Source organism: Emys orbicularis, chromosome 10, assembly GCF_028017835.1.
Source record: "Emys orbicularis isolate rEmyOrb1 chromosome 10, rEmyOrb1.hap1, whole genome shotgun sequence".
Taxonomy (NCBI): domain Eukaryota; kingdom Metazoa; phylum Chordata; order Testudines; family Emydidae; genus Emys; species Emys orbicularis.
Window position 1 is genome coordinate 9,893,804 of NC_088692.1, and position 22,764 is coordinate 9,916,567.

Genomic DNA, 22,764 nt, shown 5'->3' on the forward strand with positions numbered 1-22,764 from the left:
GTGCGTAGGCTTCCAGATCACCGCAGAACTGTATCATGTTCGTGGGGGTGCTGGGGCAAAAAGAGAGTCCCCGAGATAGGACAGACTCCTCTGCTGGGTTGAGTGTGTAGCTGGATAAATTGACGATATTGCTGGGTGAGTTAGGGGTACCCCTGTACCCCTAACTCACCCCAGACCAGTGGCACCGCTATGGGCACCCGCATGGCCCCACAATATGCCAACATCTTTATGGCTGACCTGGAACAACGCTTCCTCAGCTCTCGTCCACTCACACCCCTTCTCTACCTACGCTACATTGATGACATCTTCATCATCTGGACCCATGGGAAGGAGACCCTGGAAGAATTCCACCATGATTTCAACAGCTTCCACCCCACCATCAACCTCAGCCTGGACCAATCTACACGGGAGGTCCACTTCCTGGACACCACAGTACAAATAAGCGATGGCCACGTTAACACCACCCTATACCGAAAACCCACCGACCGCTACGCCTACCTTCATGCCTCCAGCTTCCACCCCGGACACACCACACGATCCATCGTCTACAGCCAAGCACTGAGGTACAACCGCATCTGCTCCAACCCCTCAGACAGAGACCAACACCTGCAAGATCTTCACCAAGCATTCTCAAAACTACGATACCCACACAAGGAAATAAAGGAACAAATCAACAGAGCCAGACGTGTACCCAGAAGCCTCCTGCTACAAGATAGGCCCCAAAAAGAAACCAACAGAACTCCACTGGCCATCACCTACAGCCCTCAGCTTAAACCTCTCCAACGCATCATCAGTGATCTACAACCCATCCTGGACAATGACCCCTCACTTTCACAGACCTTGGGAGGCAGGCCAGTCCTCGCCCACAGACAACCCGCCAACCTTAAGCACATTCTCACCAGCAACCACGCACCGCACCATAACAACTCTAACTCAGGAACCTACCCATGCAACAAACCTCGATGCCAACTCTGCCCACATATCTACACCAGCAGCACTATCACAGGACCTAACCAGATCAGCTACAACATCACCGGCTCATTCACCTGCACGTCCACCAATGTTATATATGCCATCATGTGCCAGCAATGCCCCTCTGCTATGTACATTGGCCAAACTGGACAGTCACTACGCAAGAGGATAAATGGACACAAGTCAGATATCAGGAATGGCAATACACAAAAACCTGTAGGAGAACACTTTAACCTCCCTGGCCACACAATAGCAGATGTTAAGGTAGCCATCTTACAGCAAAAAAACTTCAGGACCAGACTCCAAAGAGAAACTGCTGAGCTCCAGTTCATTTGCAAATTTGACACCATCAGATCAGGATTGAACAAAGACTGTGAATGGCTATCCAACTACAGAAGCAGTTTCTCCTCCCTTGGTGTTCACACCTCTACTGCTAGCAGAGCACCTCACCCTCCCTGATTGAACTAACCTCGTTATCTCCACACTGATTTATACCTGCCTCTGGAGATTTCCATTACTTGCATCTGAAGAAGTGAGGTTCTTACCCACGAAAGCTTATGCTCCCAATACTTCTGTTAGTCTTAAAGGTGCCACAGGACCCTCTGTTGCTTTTTACAGATTCAGACTAACACGGCTACCCCTCTGATACTTGACACTCTATATATGTATGTTGTCTTTTTATTGTCACTTTGTTATTATTTATTTCTGTTTAGGAGCCCATTGGGTGGTTACTCATTAAAACTAAATATTACATTGGAGGAACTTTATCAAGAGAAAACTGGAATAGCTGACTGTATGTATATTAAAGAACTTGTACTGAGGATCTTTATATTCCTAGAGATTACATTATATCTTTTGTCATGAGCTATTAAAGGTAACATTACCTGTCTAGATTGGCATTTTCACTATCTTTGGTATTCACTCCACCCTTTTGATTACATAAAGGATCAGCTCAAATTTCATTTAGTCACTGAGCCACGTGATTAGAGACAAACATAAAAAGGTGTGACCCCGTTCTTTCCCTAGTCCCAAGAGTGATTAGAGCAGAGAGAGGGAAAAAACAACTGAGAAGTCAGATAGAGAACAAGAAACGGAGAGGTACAGAGCTAAAATGAACCTTCTCCCTAGCTTTTCCATTGAGACCTGGGCTCTCCTGATTGCAGTGCTATTTCTCCTGATACTGTAAGTAGAATTCTACACATTGCTTTTCTACTTGTGCTGTTTTCAAATTCTTGAAGGAGAGCCACTGTTAATTTAGATGTTACTGGTCTTTTCATAGAATCATATAAGTGTAGGGCTGGCAGGGCCCTCAATAGGTCATCTAGATCAGTCCCCTGCACTCAAGGAAGGACTAAGTAATAACTAGACCATTCCTGACAGGTGTTTGTCCAATCTGCTCTTAAAAACCTCTAATGCAGTGGTCCCCAAACTTTTGAGAGTTATGCCTTATCTGCGCTCTCCCCGGAGCCAGGGCCAGGAGCAGTGCTGCAGCTCCGGGGAAGAGGGGGAAGGGATGCGGCCAGGGGTAAGAGGGCCGAGGTTGGGGGCTGCAGCTGGGGATGGGTCTAGGGCCAGGGCCAGAGATGGGGTTAGGGTTAGGGCAGGGGCCAAAGGCTGGGTGTGGGAGCAGAGCTGCAGCTGGGCTGCAGTGGGGGCCGGCAGTCAGGCCCACGCCAGGGGCTGTCAATGGCTCCACTCCTGCTCCCGTCCCCAGACTTGGCCCTAGGAGCCAGGACCAAGGGCCAAGGCTGGGGTGGGGCCGGAAGCGGAGCCGCACTGAGGCTGGGGACAGCACCACAACTGGGGGTGGGACCAGAGCAGAGCTGGGAACAGGGCAGGGCTGAATGGCGTTCCCTCCCCGCCTCCCATGGGGGCTGGCCCAGCCTGCCGCATCCCCCGAATGTTCCTCCGCACCCCCCTAAGGGGGTGCACCCCACAGTTTGGGAACCTATGCTCTAATGACAGAGATTCCCCAACTTTCCTAGGCAATTTGTTCCAGTGCTTAATTACCCTGACAGGAAGTTTCCTAATGTCCAACCTAAACCTCTCATTGCTTCTTGTCCTATCCTGAGAGGATAAGGAGAACAATTTTTCACCCTTCTTGTAATAACCTTTTATGTACTTGAAAACTGTTATCCTGTCCCCCTCAGTCTTCTCTTCTCCAGACTAAACAAACAAAGGTTGTTTTTTTTTTTTCCAATCTTTCCTCACAGGTCATGTTTTATAGACCTTTAATCTTTATTGCTGCTCTCCTCAGGACTTTCTCCAATTTGTCCACATTTTACTGAAATGTGGTGCCCAGAACTGGACACAATACTCCAGCTGAGACCTTATCAGCACAGAGTAAAGTGGAAGAATTACTTCTCGTGTCCTGTTTACAACACACCTGCTGATACATCCCAGAATGCTGTTCACTTTTTTTGCAACAGTGTTACACTATTGTTTTTAGCTTGTGATCCACTATAATCCCCAGATCTCTTCCCACACTACTCTTTCCTGGGCAGTCATTTCCCATTTTGTATGTGTGCAATTGATTGTTCCTTCCTAAGTGGAGTACTTTGCATTTGTTCTTACTGAATTTGATCCTATTTACTTCAGACCATTTCTCCGGTTTGTCCAGATCATTTTGAATGTTAATCCTATCCTCCAAAGCACTTACAACTCCTCCCAGCTTGGTATCATCCACAAACTTTATAAGTGAACTCTCTATGCTATTATCTAAATCATTTATGAAGATATTGAACAGAACTGGATCCAGAACCAATCCTTGTGGTACCCCACTCAATATGCCCTTCTAGCTTGACTGTGAACTCCTGATATCTACTCTCTGGGAATGGTTTTCCAACCAGTTATGCGCCCACCTTATAGTAGCTCCATCTAGTCCAGGGGTCATCAACCGGTCGATTGCGCTCGACTGGTCGATCCTAGAGAATCTCACAGTCAATCGCAATCTCTGGCGGCACAGAGGGGCTGCCACTAAGACAGGTTCCCTGCCTGTGCCGGCCTCACGCCGCTCCCAGAAGTGGCCAGCGTGGCCCTGGGGGCGGGGGAGCAGGGGTCTCTCTCCGTGTGCTGTTCCTGCCTGCAAGCACCACCTCCGCACCTCCCATTGGCTGGGAATGGGGAGCTGTGGCCAATGGGAGCTGTGACGGCAGTGCTTGCAGAGAGGGGCAGGGCACAGAGTCATGTGCCGCTGCGCTCCCCCCGCCCCCAGGGCTGCAGGGGCGCGTTGGTCCCTTCTTGGAGCGTAGGGTTACCATATTTCAACAATCAAAAAAGAGGACACGGGGTGCCGCCCTAGCCCCGCCCCTTCCCACTTCCCGCCCCCCTCAGAATCCCCCTACCCCCTAACTGCCCTCTCCTGAGACCCCCCCCCAACTGCCCCCAGGACCCCACCCCCTATCTAAGTCTCCTTGTTCCCTGTTCCTTGCCTGCCCCAACTGCTCTCTACACCCCCTTCTCCTGACAGCCCCCCCAGAACCCCCAACCAATCTAACCCCCCCGTTCCCTGTCCCTTGCCTGCCCCAACAGCTCTCTACACCCCCTTCTCCTGACAGCCCCCCCAGAACCCCTGACCAGACGGGGGCCCCTGACACACCACTGCACTAACATTGGGTTAAGCACAGGGAGAACAATTCATGAAATTAAAGTACAGCTTTCACAAAAGCCCTGCTCAGGACTTAACTTCCAGCTCCATTTTGATTTCTCTGAAAAAAAAAAAAAAAAAGTAAGCTTTGTTCTCATTTCCTCATTAGTTTCTGGCTCCTCTCTGTGAGCTGGCAATGAGCCTAGAGAGGCTTCTCTTTTGCATTTTGCTAATGGGTTGAAGACCCCGTTTTTACTGGAGCACCTATTCCTTTATGAGAGGCTTGCTTTTATCTCAGGGCTCTCTCTCCAAAGATTTGTGGTGCAGCTGTGAGGTTTATCACTAGCTATGTTTATTAAATAGCTTTACAAGGCACAACTTTTTTGGACCACACTTTCCAGCTTCCAGAGTGGGTGCTTCATTCCTGAGCTAATGCAACATCTTCACTTCCTCCGGATAGGCTTTGAGATCTTTCAGCCCCGACATCACTGCAATTACTGTCCTGAAGCCTTCTGAATCTTCTGTTATTTTTACAGATATGGGATCTGGCCATTTGGTTTTTTCAAGAAATTGGGTATCCCTGGGCCAAAGCCATTGCCTTTCTTTGGAACTTCCTTGGAGTATCGTAAAGTGAGTGTTTGAAGGCTTCTCCTGGCCTCCAGAAATATATGTCCTTCATCATACAATAGCTAGATTTGTATACTGCATTGCTGAGTTCTTCATTAGAGCAGAGCTTAGCACACAGCACAGGTTGTGTAGGACCCTAATGCAGGATAACAATTCTGTAATGCAGATTATAGTGTGAAGGGCCTGGTGAGCCCCAGAGTGATTGCCCAAAACAGGTGAACACATATAGGTGGCTGGTTTGCAGTCACTATTTACTGAGTTGCTTGCAAACAGTTTACTTACAGACTCCTTAACCTCAAGCATGATATGACCCTAGAGTAACTAGATCCAGCGACGTTCTTATAGGATTCTATCCCTCACAAAGACGTTAGGAGTCTCAGGAGCACACAGGAGTGCTTGGCCCGGCTGCTAGCTCTAGACTTTTAGTCCCACTACAGCCCCATTCCCAGCCCCACCCCTGGAAACCCTGCTTCTTTTCTAATTGTATTTTAAACATCTCTCTCTGCAGGGTTTCTTGGCATTTGACGCTACATGCTATGAGAAATACGGGAAAATCTGGGGGTGAGTATGTTTACCAACCAATACTGTTTGGTATTCTCCTCACATTATCCTATAGCCAGAATCCAAATCGGAGGGTGAAAAAAATCCACTGGAAGAGGCGATCTCAAAGGCCCAAATCCTGTAACTGGACCCTGTTCTCCATGTGGAACCCCAAAAAGGTTAATGGGGCAGTGCCCAGATGCAAGCATCCATTCACATGGATCTGACTGCAGGAGCCAGGCCACAGACATGCTATGTATACATTAATCTGAACTCCCACATGAAAGCAGTTCCATATCAGATGCAGATTGCCAGCTCCTGCTCCCACTGAAGTTAATGGCAAAACTACCATTGACATAAAAGGAAATTTGTAACTTAGAAGTCCAGTTCTCCTGGATTGCAAACTGTAAAGGAAGGTATATGTATTCCAGATACTACACAGATATGCTGTTATTGTATATAGATCCCAGTTCTACCAACTCTGTTTCCATCTCTAACCCTGACATGCTGAAGCGTGACACATTTACATTACCACTGGTCTTATTCAACACTGGATACTCCCTACAGTATTTGCCACTGCGGTTATTACTTGGGCTACATGCTCTGGTATCTTCTGCAATCTATCCAGCTGGCCCTTATAACATTTTCCCATCCATTCAAAAACCCTTATAAATCCATATTTAACTTATTTATTATCCTATAATGGATGTCTTTAAAAATCTGGTCTTAAAACCATGATTTAAAACAAGAATTCAAGCCAATCTGCAGGTGTATTTCAGTGCAACCAGCTGAAAAGGTTCAAGTACGTGAATCAAAAGGATGGAACAAATTTACTGCTATCATCATAACAGAGAGTAAGAGTCTGGAAATCTATAGTCCAAAGAGTGAAAGTGAAGGTCCCTACTACTGCCTTTTGGATTCTGTAGCTCTGTGTTCAGTATCTCTCATTGATTTTAGAAGGTGTTTGGCCTTCTACAGGATTGGACCCTTTCTTTAACATTTGTAAAAAAAATGTGAAGCAATCCTTTTGTTTTCACATTGTGTGATAAGTTACTGTGACATCTTGCTGAACATTATTTGCTTCTGATAATCCTTTTGTTATTATTCGAGTTATGCATGACATCGCGTGAGGGGCTTGTGTCACAGAAAAATCTGTACTATTGATCGTTTGTTTTTGGAAAAGATTTCCCGGTACAAATCTCATACAGGAAAAATCCTATTCTAGCTCCAGAGAGAGGGGAGGGATTGATCTGAGGAAAAATTGAAAAGAATAAATGTTTTACTTGGGAAAATGAGGAACTTCTAGAGAGCTGTCTACATGCATTTGAAGGGCATAAGCACCGAAGAGGGAGAGGAGTTTAGGTCAGCAGGCTGAGGTACAACTAGGAGGAATGGGATGAAATTAAATGAGCATCACCCATTTAAAAATGACACCTTGGCCTGAAATCTTTTACTTACTAGAGATACCAGTAGCACCCACATGACTATAAATGAAAGGAAGTCGAGAAAAAAACAGTATTTCTCTCTGTAGCTTCAGTTTGTTAACTATGTGCATTTGACAGCACTTTGTATATAGTCATTTTCACCATTTCCCCTGGATAGTCAGTTCCTCCTATTCTTTCTGTGGGTCTTTAATGCAACTACAAGAAACAGAAAACTAATTTAAAATACAACTGTAATACTGTAAGCATAAGAGGGGGAACTGGGAACGGGTATAGTACTGCACCTAAAACTCCATTTAACTTCCTTTTTTTGAAGTGACTAAAGTATGATGCTGGGTCCCTTTCAGAAAAGATACATGTAGGCTGTATATTAGGGACATTTATGTGTGTGTGAGAGAGAGAGAGATTTTTCAGACAGCCATAGTCTCTCAAGGAAACATTCCTGCAGTGGCTGGAAAAGGCAGGAATATATGGTGGCCTGAAAGGCCTTTTCCATCTCTAATTTCTATGATTCTGTATTTCCAGTCAGTGCACTTTGCTATAGAAGCTAATAAAGACTAGGACTTGTAGCTATCAGAGAAACACCAAGGAGAAAGGAGCTTTTGTTTAACTCTTGACTTTCACTGATAGTAGTTAATCATGAATTTTTATTTCTTTTCCCCCATAGGTTTTATGATGGCAGGCAACCTGTGCTGGCTGTCGCAGATCCTACAATAATTAAAACCGTGCTGGTGAAAGAGTGCTTCACTACCTTTACCAACCGGAGGGTAGGCTTGTAATCATTAATATTAATCAGAAAGATGCAATAAAGCCATAAGAACATCAAATACTGTAGTTAAACACTGTAGGGATACACAAGATTTCTTTCGGAGATGCAGAACGAATGCACACGTGGGATTAATCTAAGTGGCCACTGCATATCCCTAAAGGAGCAAGAGAGCAGGGGAACCTCACCTGGAACTGGATACCCTGGCTCTCAAAGAAAACTGGTTGACTGCACTTTAAAAGCTGCTTAGGTTGTTGATTTTTATTAAAAAAAAAAAAAAAAAGTATTTAGGACAAAGTCAGCTCTCGGTTACACCAGTATAAATAAGAGCTGAATTTGATTGTGTGTGTGTGCACAAGTGCATGTGCACCAGTCTGAGTTAGTGTGTATACATTTGTACAGGTCTCCCCCGGTGCGTGTGGAGTGGTGTCTTCCTGTGGGTATATCTGCCTAAGTGTAACCAGTTTGGGGACGTCTATGTGTGTGTATATACATGGGGAGGGAAAAGGATTGCTTCATGCACTCTTATCTTTATTAGAGAAACCCAATAGCTTCTTGACAGTTATAAACTTGCCTTTGTCACCCCAGAATTTAGGTCTAGTGGGAGTGCTGGAGTCGGCTGTCTCCCTAGCTGAGGATGAGAAGTGGAAGAGAATTCGTACCGTGCTCTCGCCAACCTTCACCAGTGGGAAGCTAAAGGAGGTAAAACCCAGAGGACGAGTCACAAACTAACCCTTGGGTCAGTGCACAGATGGCATTCAGGCTGAGATAGTTATAATGGTCTGGTCTCTTCAGTCCGATTCAAATTATTAAACTGGCCTATTTCATTTGTGCCTCCTAATGTGGAAAAAAGGAAAAAGGTTTAAAACAGAAAGCTCCTGACAGTAGAAACTGATCAAGTCTGTAAGTATTAATGAACCTCCCCTCCACTTTTCACAAGCTAGGCTTAACGAAGAAGTAAAATTTGATATGTTTAAGTCACGTCCTGTAATGTGTATTTCAGATGTTTCCCATTATCAAGCATTACGGGGACGTTTTAGTGAGAAATGTTCAGAAGAAAGCAGAAAAGGATGAGCCCGTGGACGTTAAGGAGTGAGTAACTCTGCCAGGAACAGGAACAGCAAATCTTGTTAGCAACTCTTTGGTTCATTCATTACTGGCAATGCAGATTGTTCTTTGGATAAACCAGACTTCTGAAGTGACAAACAGGGCTATCTGAAGGGCTAAGATGAAATTTAAAAGGGAAAATTTAGGCTAAATCTCAAGAAAAACTCCCTGGGGTGAAATCTGTGGAACAGTCTCTCAAGGGAACTGGTGGAAGCCCCAAAGTTTGGCACATTTTAACTAGAGTGGAAAAAACACTAGACTATGTAGTGTAGGGAACAACCCTGCACTGGCAAGGAGATAGAGAGGATGGTCTAACAGACCTTTACTATCTCTAAGTTTATGATTTAATACATGAGGACCAAAGCTGAGACTTGGTCAGACAAAACTTTTTTGTAAAGGTGTGCTTCCATGACGGTTCTTAGATGGTGAATCCTTTGGGGCAGAGACTGTCTTTTTGCCTGTGTTGACCCAGCATGTTTGGGCACTACCAGAATACAAATAATAAATAAATAATTAATAATATATTATTATTGGATTTTTATTTATTTTTGACAGCTCATTTATTGTACCACTGGAGCACACAGATTTAATATCAGCTGTCAGCAGAACTAGGGCTCACAGCCTCTTAAAAGGCCACAGGCACCTGACAAGATATTCACAGGCCCTTGAATAGGTCTGATTCCACCAGAGGACACACACATAGGCCAATACTCTATGTTGTGTAATATCCAGAGCAAGGCTACCAGATTCTACATTCTGAGAGCTCTAGGTAAAACTTCATGAAAATCTATCCCTTTCTCTATAGATGTTCTACTTGTGTTGAGTACCTTGCCCCACCCTTTTCAACAGCATAAAGAAAAGTCTCATGAGAGTTTTCTTTTCTTTAAGGAGATGCAATATAGGAAGGGAGGGAAAAGTTGTAATTACCTATTTCAAATATTAACTCCCCTATCTGTGTTCTGTTTTTTCTCAGCATCTTTGGAGCCTATAGCATGGATGTTGTCACTAGCACTTCCTTCGGTGTGAACATTGACTCCATGAACAACCCCAAAGATCCTTTTGTCAAGGAAATCAAGAAGCTAGTGAAGTTTAACTTTTTTGACCCACTCTTCATTTTGATATGTAAGTTCGCTCTTGCTCACTAAAAATTCCATTTAAGTGTTTCGTTTTGAACCGTGACTTCAGCATCAGAATCAGACAAGTGGTCTATTGGTTACACAATACAAGTGGCTATACCTTAGCCTATAAGCCAATGACTAGGCAACTTTACTGCTAAGGATAAAAGTCTCAAGGGTCTTCTTAGACAAATTCTGCTCGAATTTATACCCATACAATCACACTGATGAGAATCATCTGGAGTTATGCAAGTGCTAGCAAGCTCAGAATTTGGTCTATGGGTTGTGGGAAGGATCACAAGGCCGTGGGATGGTTTGGAGATGTTTGCTGGGACCTGAGATGTTAGTGAATCTCAGAACATTGAGATCAGTCTGAAATGACTGGAAGAAATTCAAAACTTTTAGATTATTTTCATTCTGGTCAATATCGCTGTAGTATTGCTAGTGCAAACTGGAAGAATGTCCTGCCCTCAGAATATGACTCACCAGTCTCAACGACAGTGCCTCCAGTCAGAGGTGCTGTGAAATAGTGTAATGTTCCTTTTGCTTTCACTTACATTTAGGGCTAAATTATATCATTTCTGCAGAAACCTCAGTAGAGGCAGGGTGGAGCCCATCTGCCCCACAGAGAACATGGTGGCGGACGGGCCCTCAGTGAGCTCCTGAGTGCATAGGAGACGTGATCAAATAGAGCCATCATTTAGATGCAGCCTCATCTTTCTAATAAACATTTCCAGTTGTTCTAATTAATATTTTACCATAGATATCTTAGGTGAAATGGACTTTTATTCCCTGGACCTTGCTTCAATCACAGTTATTTTTGTCTCCCTTCTAGTTGTATGCCCATTCCTCATTCCCCTTCTTAAGAAGATGGATGTGAATTTTTTCCCCAAAGATGCCATAGAATTCTTCACAAAGTCGATCGCCAGAATGAAGGAGGAACGTGAAAAAGAGGCCAAAGGGGTAAGCAGGACTCTCCCAGTCATGATGCCAGAGAACATTCTTTATTCAATTAGCCCAAGTGAAAAACACTTACTTGCTTGAGTTAGAGTCTAGCAAAGGACCACAATAGCGTGTGTGCATCAGTGATCTCAGGCTATATCAGGGTAAAAACCACGCAACCTGAATTGCAGTTTGGGTGTGCAAAGATAATGATTTACAGAAAACTACCCTAGGGAGTAGACTTGGAGAGCTGGAGCAGAAAGAGGGAGAGACTCCACTGAGCAAGCAGTAGAGCTGTGCATCAATACACAGTGCAGTGTCATTGATATTGTGGTATTCATGAGCACAGTCCCCAAAAGAGGCAGTCTTCACTCTCCAAAAAATGACAGAATCACATTTATCTCCCTGCTAGACTTCCTCTCCCCAGAGCAATCCTGTTGTAAGTAGGGTAACCAGATAGTAAGTGTGAAAAATAGGGATGGGGTGGGGGGTAATTGGCACCTATATAAGAAAAAGTCCCAAATATCGGGACATCTGGTCACCGTAGTTGTAAGATAGCTACTTGTAAAAGTCACTTACTGAGATGTAGTTATTACTTTCCCCGAAAATTGCATAGCTGTATTAATGAGGGTGCTTTGCAATGCGGACAAAAATAGTTTAGCTCTGCAGTCATCATTCCTTGCAACAGCAAGAGACCAAGTTTGCTGTCTTTGCTGACATCTCTTTGGGACTGGGTAGATGGAACCCTCCCAGAAGCGTAAGAGTTCCATGTTTTGACCCACTGTAAAAAGAAAGGCATTTACATTCTGCTGGGTCCTCTCTGGCCACGCCTGGGGACTTTAAAATACAACATTTGTGTTCTGAGACACATCTTTCTGAGCCTTCCCTGGGGGATCTCTCACCAGACCAGCTCTCCACTGAGTGGTTACTTCTTTTCCCAGGGCCGAGTGGATTTCCTGCAGCTGATGATCGAATCCCAGAACTCTAACACTAGCCATGATAGCAATGGAGTGACTCACACATATAAAGGTATCACCATAAAAATACCCATACTTGTGAGTGCCTTTGGGGGCTGCTGGAGTGAGGGGAATAGGAATAGGTGTCCTACTGGAGAAGAAATAAATGGTCCGTGCCCCCGTCTCCGGCTGGGGAGAGGACTCGTTGACTCACCTGGACTATACGTACATTTTTGTTCAGCACAGAGTTAGATGGGGACAAGTGATCATCACTTTTATGTAACACTTTTTCCACTAGTAGAATAGAAGACACACATTCCAGGCCAACTCCTGCCATATAATCGTTAGCCTTGGCCAGTGAAAAATATGGAGTTGGTACCTGCCAAAAGGCCAGCTCTGCCCCCCAGCTATTTGTTTGCATTGCATCACTATTCACAATTCATTTAAAGAAAACTGCTTCAATTACAGCTTGGTTAGAAATATCCTCAGTTCTTCTCAGGACTGGAAATAGCAGGTGTCCTATGACGTTTATGTAACCACAGAATACTTGGGTTAGATAACCTGAAAATGAACCACAGCAAACTTGGCAGGAACCCATGTTTTGCTTTGTGTGTTCTGCATAAACCAATCAACAATGCCAGAGGTTACAAAGCAATCATTAGTCCCTGTTTAATTTTCCCACCATACCCCATCAGCCATGCCTATGGGATAATAATAACAATGAAGGCTAAGATGTTGTCAGGGATATTTTTAGTAAAAGTCAGGGACCGGTCATGGGCAATAAAAAATTCACGGAAGCCCGTGACCGGTCCCTGACTTTTACTAAAAATATCCTTGACAAAATGGGGAGCCCAGCTGCAGGGTCCCCACACTGCCTGCAAAGATTGAGCAGCTGCGGGGGCGCTCCGAGCTCTGGGGACCCCCACCACCTGTGGGGGCTTGGAGCTCCAGGGTCCCCCTGCCCAGAGCTCCAAGGTAACCCTGCCACCCACAGCGGCCGGGAGCTTTGAAAGCCTCCCGGTGCCCGCGGCAGCTCAGAACTCCGGGGGCTACACTGCCCATGGCGGCTCAGAGCTCCAGGGTACCCCTGCCGCCTACAGTGGCTCAGAGTTCCTGGGCTCCCTCCCCCATGGCAGCCAGGAGCTGGGGGCCCCCCGCTGCCTGCGGTGGCTCGGAGCTGTGGGGGAACCCCTACTGCCCGAGGTGGTTGGGAGCTTCGGCCCCGCCGCCTGTGGTGGCTGGGAGCTCCGGGGAGCCCCACTGCCTGCCTGTGTCAGCTGGGAGCAGTGTGGGGGTCCCCACTGCCCACAGCACCTCAGAGCTCCGGGGGGCCCCTGCTGTGTGCGTCCGCCGGGAGCTGCCGGCAGCCAGGAGCTGCAGCCTCGCCGCCCGCATCAACCGGGAGCTGCGGCCCTGGCACCCACATCTGCCGGGAGCTGCAGAGGCCCTGCCGCCTGCGTCCTCCAGGACCTGCAGGGGGTCCCGCTGCCTGAGGCCATGGGGAGCTGCAGGTCGCCCTTGCTGCAGCGGAGGGTAGGGGGACCCCGCAGCTCCCGGCCGACAGGGCTGAATTCATGGAGGTCGCTGGAAGTCACAGATTCCATGACTTCCGCAACCTCCTTGTAAAAATTGTAGCCTTAATAATAATAAATCATTGTCCATCTATACTTTTATAAAATATACTATGTGCAGAGAGTGCAGCCTATGTGCTGTAGTGTTTGGGCCTCAACTTTTCTACCTATTTTCCTCTCTTCTCACAGGCCTGACTGATACTGAGATTTTGGCACAAGCATTTATTTTCATTTTTGCTGGATATGAGCCCACCAGCAACTCCCTTTGCTACCTAGCTTACAAACTGGCCACCCACCCTGATGTGCAGCAAAAGCTGCAGGAGGAGATAGACTCAGTTTTACCAAACAAGGTAAGAGAATGTTGGCTGCTCAGTGATTGTGTAGAGCCTCTTTAAAGCCAGTTTCTTCCCTCTAGTTAAGTCAAGTTAATGAGACTGTTCTTTAAAGATGTTAAATACATGTGCTAAAAAACTACCATTTAATAAATACTGACTCTGCTATCCTGTGGAAGCTCTGATGGGCACACTTTAAGAAATTTCTGCTTTCACTAAAAGGAGAGCCAATAACTTGCTTCCAAAATGGCATATGTTCATTTCAGGGGTGTTACATAAAGTACCATGTGTGGAATATACCATGACTGTCTTGCAAACTCCGTACCATAACTATTATATGCAAAATAGCTATTGTGCATTTCTCAAAATCTCCAGATGATATATGAGGGGAAGGGAGGCTGAAGGGATGGTGAACATGGATAACAGTAGCCTGGCAATACCAGGGATTACAAATCAGTCTTTAGTACAATTTTTAAATCCCCAATCTCAAACCCACACCAATAACTCTGGCCATGGGACAATAAAATAAATCCTTACTGAGTCATATATGTACATTATACCAACATATACAGACACAGAGACACACATACTTATCTTGTTTTTCTTATCTCTGCTTGTCTATGTATTTTCCCCATACTACCCTTTTTTCTACCTATTTATCTCTCACATCAGAATTCACACACTCAGCAAGGGCCAAATTATCTCTAGTTACTTTAACTTGCTAAACAACAATGAATTGTTTATGAAGCAGTAGCAAAAGGAAACAAGGAGCGATGAAGAGTGGAAAGGAGATGCTAGATGGGAGACATGGAGTATTCTTGGAACAACTCAGGAAATTCATACCATTATTTATGGGTACTCATATTATGGTGTTTGTGATCTCTTACACTGGACTTCTACATGTCTCAAGAGATGCCACTTTTCAAAAATGCATTGGCCACACCAGGAGACTCAGAGAATTGCTGATTTTAAGTACAAACTTTGTTTGCAAAAATGGGCAGAGATTTCCAGAAACTTACATTATTTAGGAAAGGAAAATTAAGGTGAATCCTTAGGTTCACACTGAACATTCAGTTCAGCATTGAATGTAGAATGTGCACTGTGACAGATGAGAGGGGAGGACATGATAGTTTCCACACTGATCACATGGAAATCTGATCTAGACTCCCACATGTCTGACAACCTTTTTCCCATTCCCCTGAAGGCTCCTCTCACCTACAATGCCCTGATGCAGATGGAGTATCTCGACATGTCAGTGAATGAAATCCTTAGGCTGTTTCCTCTTGGAGGACGACTTGAAAGGGTCTGCAAGAAAGATGTAGAGATAAATGGACTGACCATTCCAAAAGACACCGTGGTTATGATCCCACCCTCTGTTCTGCACCATATCCCAGAATACTGGCCAGAACCAGAGGAGTTCAGACCGGAAAGGTACAGAATCTATATCAATAGGGAATGAGCAATTATCTCTTTTACCTATATTACACCTCTACCCCAATATAACGCTGTCCTCGGGAGCCAAAAAAATCTTACCGCGTTATAGGTGAAACCGCGTTATATCGAACTTGCTTTGATCCACCGGAGCACACAGCCCCGCCCCTCCCACGCAGCGCTGCTTTACCGCGTTATATCCGAATTCGTGTTATATCGGGTCGCGTTATATCGGGGTAGAGGTGTACTTCAGTCCTTGATATCAGTCTCTTACAAATGAATTCTTGTTGTGTTTAATCTTAACACCTGTTTGCCAATACAAAAGCTGGAGAGGATTCATCATTATGAAGACACACCACTCATGATTCCCTAGTTAAGGGTTAATTGAATTTTGCACTTAAAGCAGGAATTTAATAACTCCGTTACACATGAAGAATACATCAGATCCTCCTCAGAAGTACAGCACTTACTCTCTGAGTACAGAGTGAGCGAGCTGAGATTTTGCAAGTACATTGGTTGATTAATTTAGGAGTTAAAATTAAATTTTAAAAATTGGTCCTTTTGAGAAATTTAACACCCATTGTAAGACTATTTCTTTCTCCGATCTCAACAACAGAATACTGACACTTCCAAACTTCCCATATAGTCAGAACTCACTGAAATCTTTTATATAAGCTACACTTGAAAACCATTAGGATTAAAGATAATTTTTCCCATTAGTATTCATCACTGAAAGTTTTTCCTTCAGAAGGGGTTGGCTATAGAGAATTCCACGTAGAACTGCCCTCTTTCAAACTGATACCATCTCCCACTGGTCTCAGTGGGACTGAGGTCATACTTGCCCACAGTTAGATGTCATTTTCAAAATGGCCACCTATCTCCCATTGTTCCCAATAGGACTGAAACAACAGGCTGCTCTTAACAAAGATGTCTGGTGGCTTCACTCTCTCAGGAAACAATGGGAAAGAAGTTGTGGTCCTTTTGGAAGAGTGGAACTCACGATGCTGCTAGCCTGGGTGCAAAGGACATAATTTGGGCTTTGAACTCAGATCCTCCCCCTCACCCCATCCCCGAACATCCGAGGGGCTGTGTAACTATTAGACTGCTGGGATAACCAAAGATGTGCTAGTTCTAAAAGCAAAGTTTCTCTAATACACAATCAGAGGTTCTTTTAAAAAAGGAGAGAGAGAGAGAGAGAGAGAGAGAGAGAGAGAGAGAGAGAGAGAAATACTTGGGCTCCTTTTTCTTTGCTTCCCTAATTTCCTTCTTACACTTGTGACTGGCACCAGGTTCAGTAAAGAGAACAAAGAGACTATGGATCCTTATATGTACCTGCCCTTTGGAGCTGGTCCCAGGAACTGCATTGGAATGAGGTTTGCTCTCCTCTCCATGAAAGTTGCTATCGCCAGTCTGCTGCAGAATTTCACCTTCAAACCCTGCAAAGAAACCCAGGTGAGAAACCCAGATTTACATTTGAAAACTCAGGTGTGAAAACCAGATGATTACCGTATTTACTGAAAACAGTTAATTAAAAACCATTTTAAATACTTTATTTGGGTAAACAGATGGTACACGGTGAAAAATGCAAAATAAATGTGCAACACAGATGAGAGAACATAGAAGTGTAATACATAGCAGATTGTATATTGCATGCACTGTGGGTAGTATACAGTATTCTAAAATATACCGTGGGAGTAATTCTATAAGGGAAAAAATAGCAACCAAGGAAACATTACAGGACAGAAAGGAGAGGAAAGTGGTTAATCAGCTTTAGTGATGCCTTCATTCAAGTACATTAGTCGACAGTGTTACCATGTTCCATAGAGGAATAAAATTGCTTGACTCCTATCCAGTTATGATTATAAATATGTGTCTTTGTTGCCATTGCTCAAGTTCCTGAGTAGCATAAGGTGTGATATCTGGAAGTCATACCTCGTCCTTCATCTAATTATTGAATGTGTTCCAAACAAATCCAAAACCTCGTTTGCTCTTCTCTGGTTACCCGTTCAGCCATTCTATAGGGGGGCATGACAGGGAATGGCTTTAAGCTACTTATAAAGGGTTGAAACATTACCAGACTTTCAAAGTAAAATTATAACCACCTGTCACGAATATTAGGGTCACAAACATTGCACTTTTTTAAAAGCAAGAAATAAGCTCTTGTTGAGGTGAACACTGCCTTCTATGAAAGCTACAGCCATCATAAACCATCAGGAATACTGCAACACAGACATACTGTGACAGACATGCTGCAGAAATGGTTTTGGCAAGGATCTGTCATTTCCTGGAACTGGGAACCTTGCTGTCTTACAAAAGCAAATGCCTTCCCTGAGCATCAAAGAGGCAAATTTAGTTGTGCATCATGAGGTCTACATGAGTGATCAGAAATAACCAAGGGCCACAAATGGCATTTCAGTAAGTGCGTATAATCCACAAAGGATGGATGTCTTTTAGACATTTCCTAGGAGGAAGGCAAGTGTGTATTTGTCATTGGTGCCTGTAGTTTAATAAAGACCCACTTCACTTTCTGCTTTGAAAAGGGCTAACAGAGAAAGAGATCATTCTATCTAAAATGAACATTGTTTTAATTCAGAAATTCCCAGCCTGAAACACTAACAGTGTGTTTTACACAATTAGGCAGGCAAATGACATGGCAATCATAGAAATAATAATGGAGACTTTGCACTAACATGGCATTTTTCTTCTATGGATTTCAAAGATCTCTACACGGCAGGGGAGCATCATTATCTCCATTTTTACACACAGGGAAGCTTAGTCAGAAAGCAGCAAAGTGACTTGCACAAGAACACACAATGTATGTATCAGAACTGAGAAAAAAGGCCAGGTCTCCAGCCTCCCAGTCCTATACCCTGACCTAAGGAACACGCTGCCTCCTTAAAAACTACAAATAATGGGGATACCAAATTTTACTATAATGATCATGGAGATTAAGCAATGATGAAAGAAAGAAGAGATGAAGAACAGCAAAGATACCTTCACACCGCTTGCTAGTTCTGTAACAGTTAGTTGAAATTCAGCTAAAAAACGGTCACCTGGGTTTTTAACTCCACAGCAAAAACAGTTTGTTGCAGTCATTAACGAAAGGTGCAGTCGGGTTGTGAGGCCCTGACCCTGGCTCAAGTGCTTTTGGAGTAGGATTGGAGAAGCTCCTCTACTGCCTTAGCTCCAGCCAACAATCTCCCTCAGATGGGAGGGGGCAAGCCTGCTTATCTCACCTGGTGGGTCGTGATTGGCTACTGCCTCCGTCTACTCCTTCTAGCCATTGGAGGACCAAGTCTTTTTGGTTCTGTCAGTACCAGAGCCTGACTGGCCTCTCTAAGTAGTGCTCAGATGTCTAAATTTACTGCCCCCTCTTTCCCCAGGTGGCACTTTTCTGTCTGGTGGGTGTGTCAAGGCAGAGATGCCTCCTGCAGGGGGCAGAGAAGGCGTGGTAGACCCCATCACAGGCCACGAACATAAGAAATGCTGAGCACCTGCTGCTTCCATTGAGGCCAGGAGGCACTCAGCACCTCCCAGGTCTGGGCCCGTTAGGGCTGGATGAAGCTTCCGTAACAAAACCCCAAGCAAGGAGTAAACTCTCCTGGATTGGGGGTTTGATAGAAAACCAAAAGCATGTCCAAGTTTGTAAAACTTACAGTAACTGTGGGGCAGGTTTTGAATGAACCTGGACTGGATTTTGGGCAAACAAGGGAAAACAAAGGCATAATGTCTCTTTGATAATCGGTGTATATTTTATTTGCTGGGCTACAAATGTTCTTTTCTCCGCTAATGTTGCAGATCCCGCTCAAGCTGAATTCCCAGGGATTCATAACACCTGAGAAACCTATTGTTTTGAAGTTAGTCCCCAGAGCTTATACCTCACACCCAGAGGAGTAAGACCCAACAGAGTTTACAGCAGCTCTCCAGAGTACCAGCAGAGGCTTTACACATCATTAAGTCTCTGCAACAGACGCAGAAGAAGAGCTTCCATTCATTCCAAAGGCATTTACTAAATATCTACAGAAAAATATGACTGTCAGAAATGTAAACTGAGTCACTGGGCAGTGATTGTAAATTAGAGAATGTATATAAAGGAAAAATTCTACTGAGGCGCTGCTCTGCCTCTCTGACTCCTTTTTAGTGAGGTTCCTCCATCTGGAGAGGGAATTACTGTCTCATCCAAGAGGCAGTGGGAACTTCTTTGCTGAAATAGAAATCACTAGAGTTACTGGGGGCAGGGATTGGTGAATGACAAGGAATGGCAGGGTTTTTGTGAGTTGTACTGATATTTGAAGAAGTATGTATAAACTGTTGGGCTGTTGAGTTTACTGGGATGTGGTGAGACTATCCTAGAAACCAAATCTATCTTGGGTCATATGTTAATGGAACAAAAGCATGTAACATATACAGAAAACAGAATTCATAAAATGTTTGTGAAAGGGCTCTCTGTTGTGTATTCTGAATAATTTGTTCACTTCTTACTTGAAAAAATATTCAGTCTGGACTCCTGAAATTATCCACATATAGCATCTTCCATTTAATTTACTAAATTTGGTCCTTCATTTAACTTGATCAAAGCTTCCTACTGTAAAGTGTATTACAAATAATACAACTCCTACCTAGTATTTGGTTAAATACCGACTCCGGGGCTGGAGCTACAGGCGCCAACTTTCCAATGTGCCAGGGGGTGCTCACTGCTCAACCCCTGGCTCTGCCACAGGCCCTGCCCCCACTCCACCCCTTCCTGCCCCCTCCCCTGAGCCTGCTGTGCCCTTGCTCCTCCTCCCTAGAGCCTCCTGCATGCCACAAAACAGCTGATTGGGAGGTGCGGGAGGGAGGGGGAGGCGCTGATCAGCGGGGCTGCCGGTGGGAGGTGCTGGGAGTGGGGTTGGGGAGCTGATGGAGGGCTGCTGATGTATTACTGTTGCTCTTTGGCAATGTACATTGGTAAATTCTGGCTCCTTCTCAGGCTCGGGTTGGCCACCCCTGAGTTAAGTGGATCACTTTAGGGCAGGGTTATTAATTTGATCACTAACTACACAATGTTGTCATTTAATCAATAAAGTAAAATTCTGAATGTGGGAGAGACCTAGAAGAGCCCTCTGACAATGAACAAGATGACTGCAATGAAAGTTGCATTATGGGCATTGTTATTGACACTAGGCACTGCTATGTGCTAGGCACTCTGTGATATGAGCCCTACTTCTTGTATGGGTTGCAAGATCAATCACTTAGTAAGGTCAAACTGATAGGAAGAGATCCTCAAGATAAGAGGCAGGCTACTACCCATAGTACTACTGTTTTCTTTCTATCTTATAAGCCACTTGGTCAAGTGATTCAGATAAATGCGATAACAAAAACCTAGCCTTTTGGGCATATACTTGATATGCCCTTTCCATATCAGCAGCACTTGTTTTGGTTGCTGCAGGACGAGGTAGAATATTCATAGCAAACACAAAAAATATAACTTACTAAGCTCCTCTTTTGGGCAAGAAATGCTTCTTGTTAATAAAAATCATTAGACACCTATGACATATTGTTTTGTAATGATGCTCACTCTATAATATGGTAACACACTAAGCTTGTCTACATGAGAACACTCAGGAAAATTAATCCAAATTAACTACATGTTAATTAAAAGTGGAGTAGTTTAACTGCATTCGACTCCTGTGTAGACACTATATGCTGTTCATTTTCTCAAGAATGAAAAATATGGATAATTCTCCAGCAAGGGCCAACTATGACCTGCCAGCACGAGCACATGGAGTCATATATATGATGTTTAAAACAAGATAACATTAATACATCTTCTAGAAGAAAATTACATCCACAGTGGCTTAGCTACATAAAACTGCTTTGCCTATGCAGGCTGCTCCCTGCATATCCCAGAACTTTCTAAAGTTCTTTGTTTATCATCATCACTTTTGGCATTTATTCAGCTACCAAAAAACTGTCTGGGTATGTGATATGGGTGATCATTCTATCCATTCTACTAGCCAGCTAGTTACGCTATTTATGAGTTTATTCCTTTTCAATCCAGAGACTCTACTGTCTCGGCTGCAAAATACCATTTGTTTATCTTCGGGATATCAAGAAGTCCATATTAATTAACATTAACTGTAGGGACTGGGGCAGTCAGAGCCAGGGTCAGAGTCAGGTGCCAAGCCAAGGGTTGGAGCTGGAGTCAGCATCAGGGGAAGGGGCTTAAAGGCAGCGACCTGGAGTGAGGCAGAAAAGCCAGAACCAAGAACAGACAGGGGTCTGGGATAAGGAGGGCAGTAGTCAGGTAAGTAGACAGGATTAATAATAGTACCCAACCAGGATTCACCCAGTTGCTCAGACAACTTCCTGTGCCTCTTTCTGGTTTAAATAGTGCATCCCAGCCAACTCGTGGGGCTGGACAATTCCCCCAATCAGGAAGTTTGTGGGGGGGCCATTTGTGAGCTAGCGCTTCATTAACCCCCTTCTCCAGTGGCTCAGGTGATCTGCGCACTAGCTAGGACCCTCCAGGCCCAGGTTTGAGGGCTGTGATCCCTCACATCAACTGTTGAGATATTGATAGTTTTATATATGGTTTTGTAATTTCATAGGTATAGATATATCTCCTTTTAGGCCCCAAACCAAATCAAGCCAACAGAAAGGAATTAAGGAGCTCGATTAGCACATCTACAGACAGAGAGTCTGTTCCAGGAGATGATAAGAGCTGTTGTAAAAACAACTGTGCTCTGAAATTGGTCTTGCAGAAATCCCTTACCCCCTTTGTTTATTATCCTGCTTGCTTTCTGCTATTGTATTAAAAAGGTTAAATAGACTGATGAAAGTCTGTCACATCTGGAAAATAGAATTGTAAAATAAGGATGTCAAGGAAGAGGAGGTAGTAAAACAAAAGTGTAAGATGTGACTTACAGATAAAGGATGAATGTGAATGAATGTGTGTGTTGCAAATAAATAATTAGCAAATCAAAGGTGCCAGCCAAAGAGTCATAACTGTGATCTCCCATGGCCGAAGAATGCATAGCACAGAGATAACAGGATGACCCCGCAGGGCAAGCCGGAATCCACCCAAGTGCCCCCCTCCCATGGAGGGCTGAAGACTCCGAAGAACAAGAGAACACTCAGCGTCAGGGATGTGCCACCTGCCGATTGATAATCACTTCAAACAAACATCAGCATGATGAAGCAATTCCCATAGACTCGTATAAGGACAAAACCCTATAAGAACAGAACCAAAAACTCAGGGACTTTGATTCTGGTTCTGCAACCACCCTCCAGGAGCATCGGACAAGGACTTGGCTCCACCGTTGTGTGCAGGCTACCTGGCCAGTACTCTGCCACGAGCAACCTCTACGCTGGTAACTATAACAACTCTGCAGAACA

The 22,764-nt window shown here is 44.5% G+C and overlaps 1 protein-coding gene across 1 annotated transcript; it reads left to right on the forward strand.

Moving 5' to 3' along the window:
• Positions 1–2,083: 2,083 nt before the first annotated feature.
• On the forward strand, positions 2,084–19,284 carry LOC135884353 (cytochrome P450 3A9-like). The gene is made up of 13 exons (XM_065411667.1): positions 2,084–2,154; positions 5,095–5,188; positions 5,694–5,746; positions 7,835–7,934; positions 8,522–8,635; positions 8,937–9,025; positions 10,014–10,162; positions 10,991–11,118; positions 12,039–12,126; positions 13,814–13,974; positions 15,161–15,387; positions 16,677–16,839; positions 19,186–19,284. Exons 1-13 carry the CDS (start codon positions 2,084–2,086, stop codon positions 19,282–19,284), a joined length of 1,536 nt encoding a protein of 511 aa, XP_065267739.1.
• Positions 19,285–22,764: the final 3,480 nt, after the last annotated feature.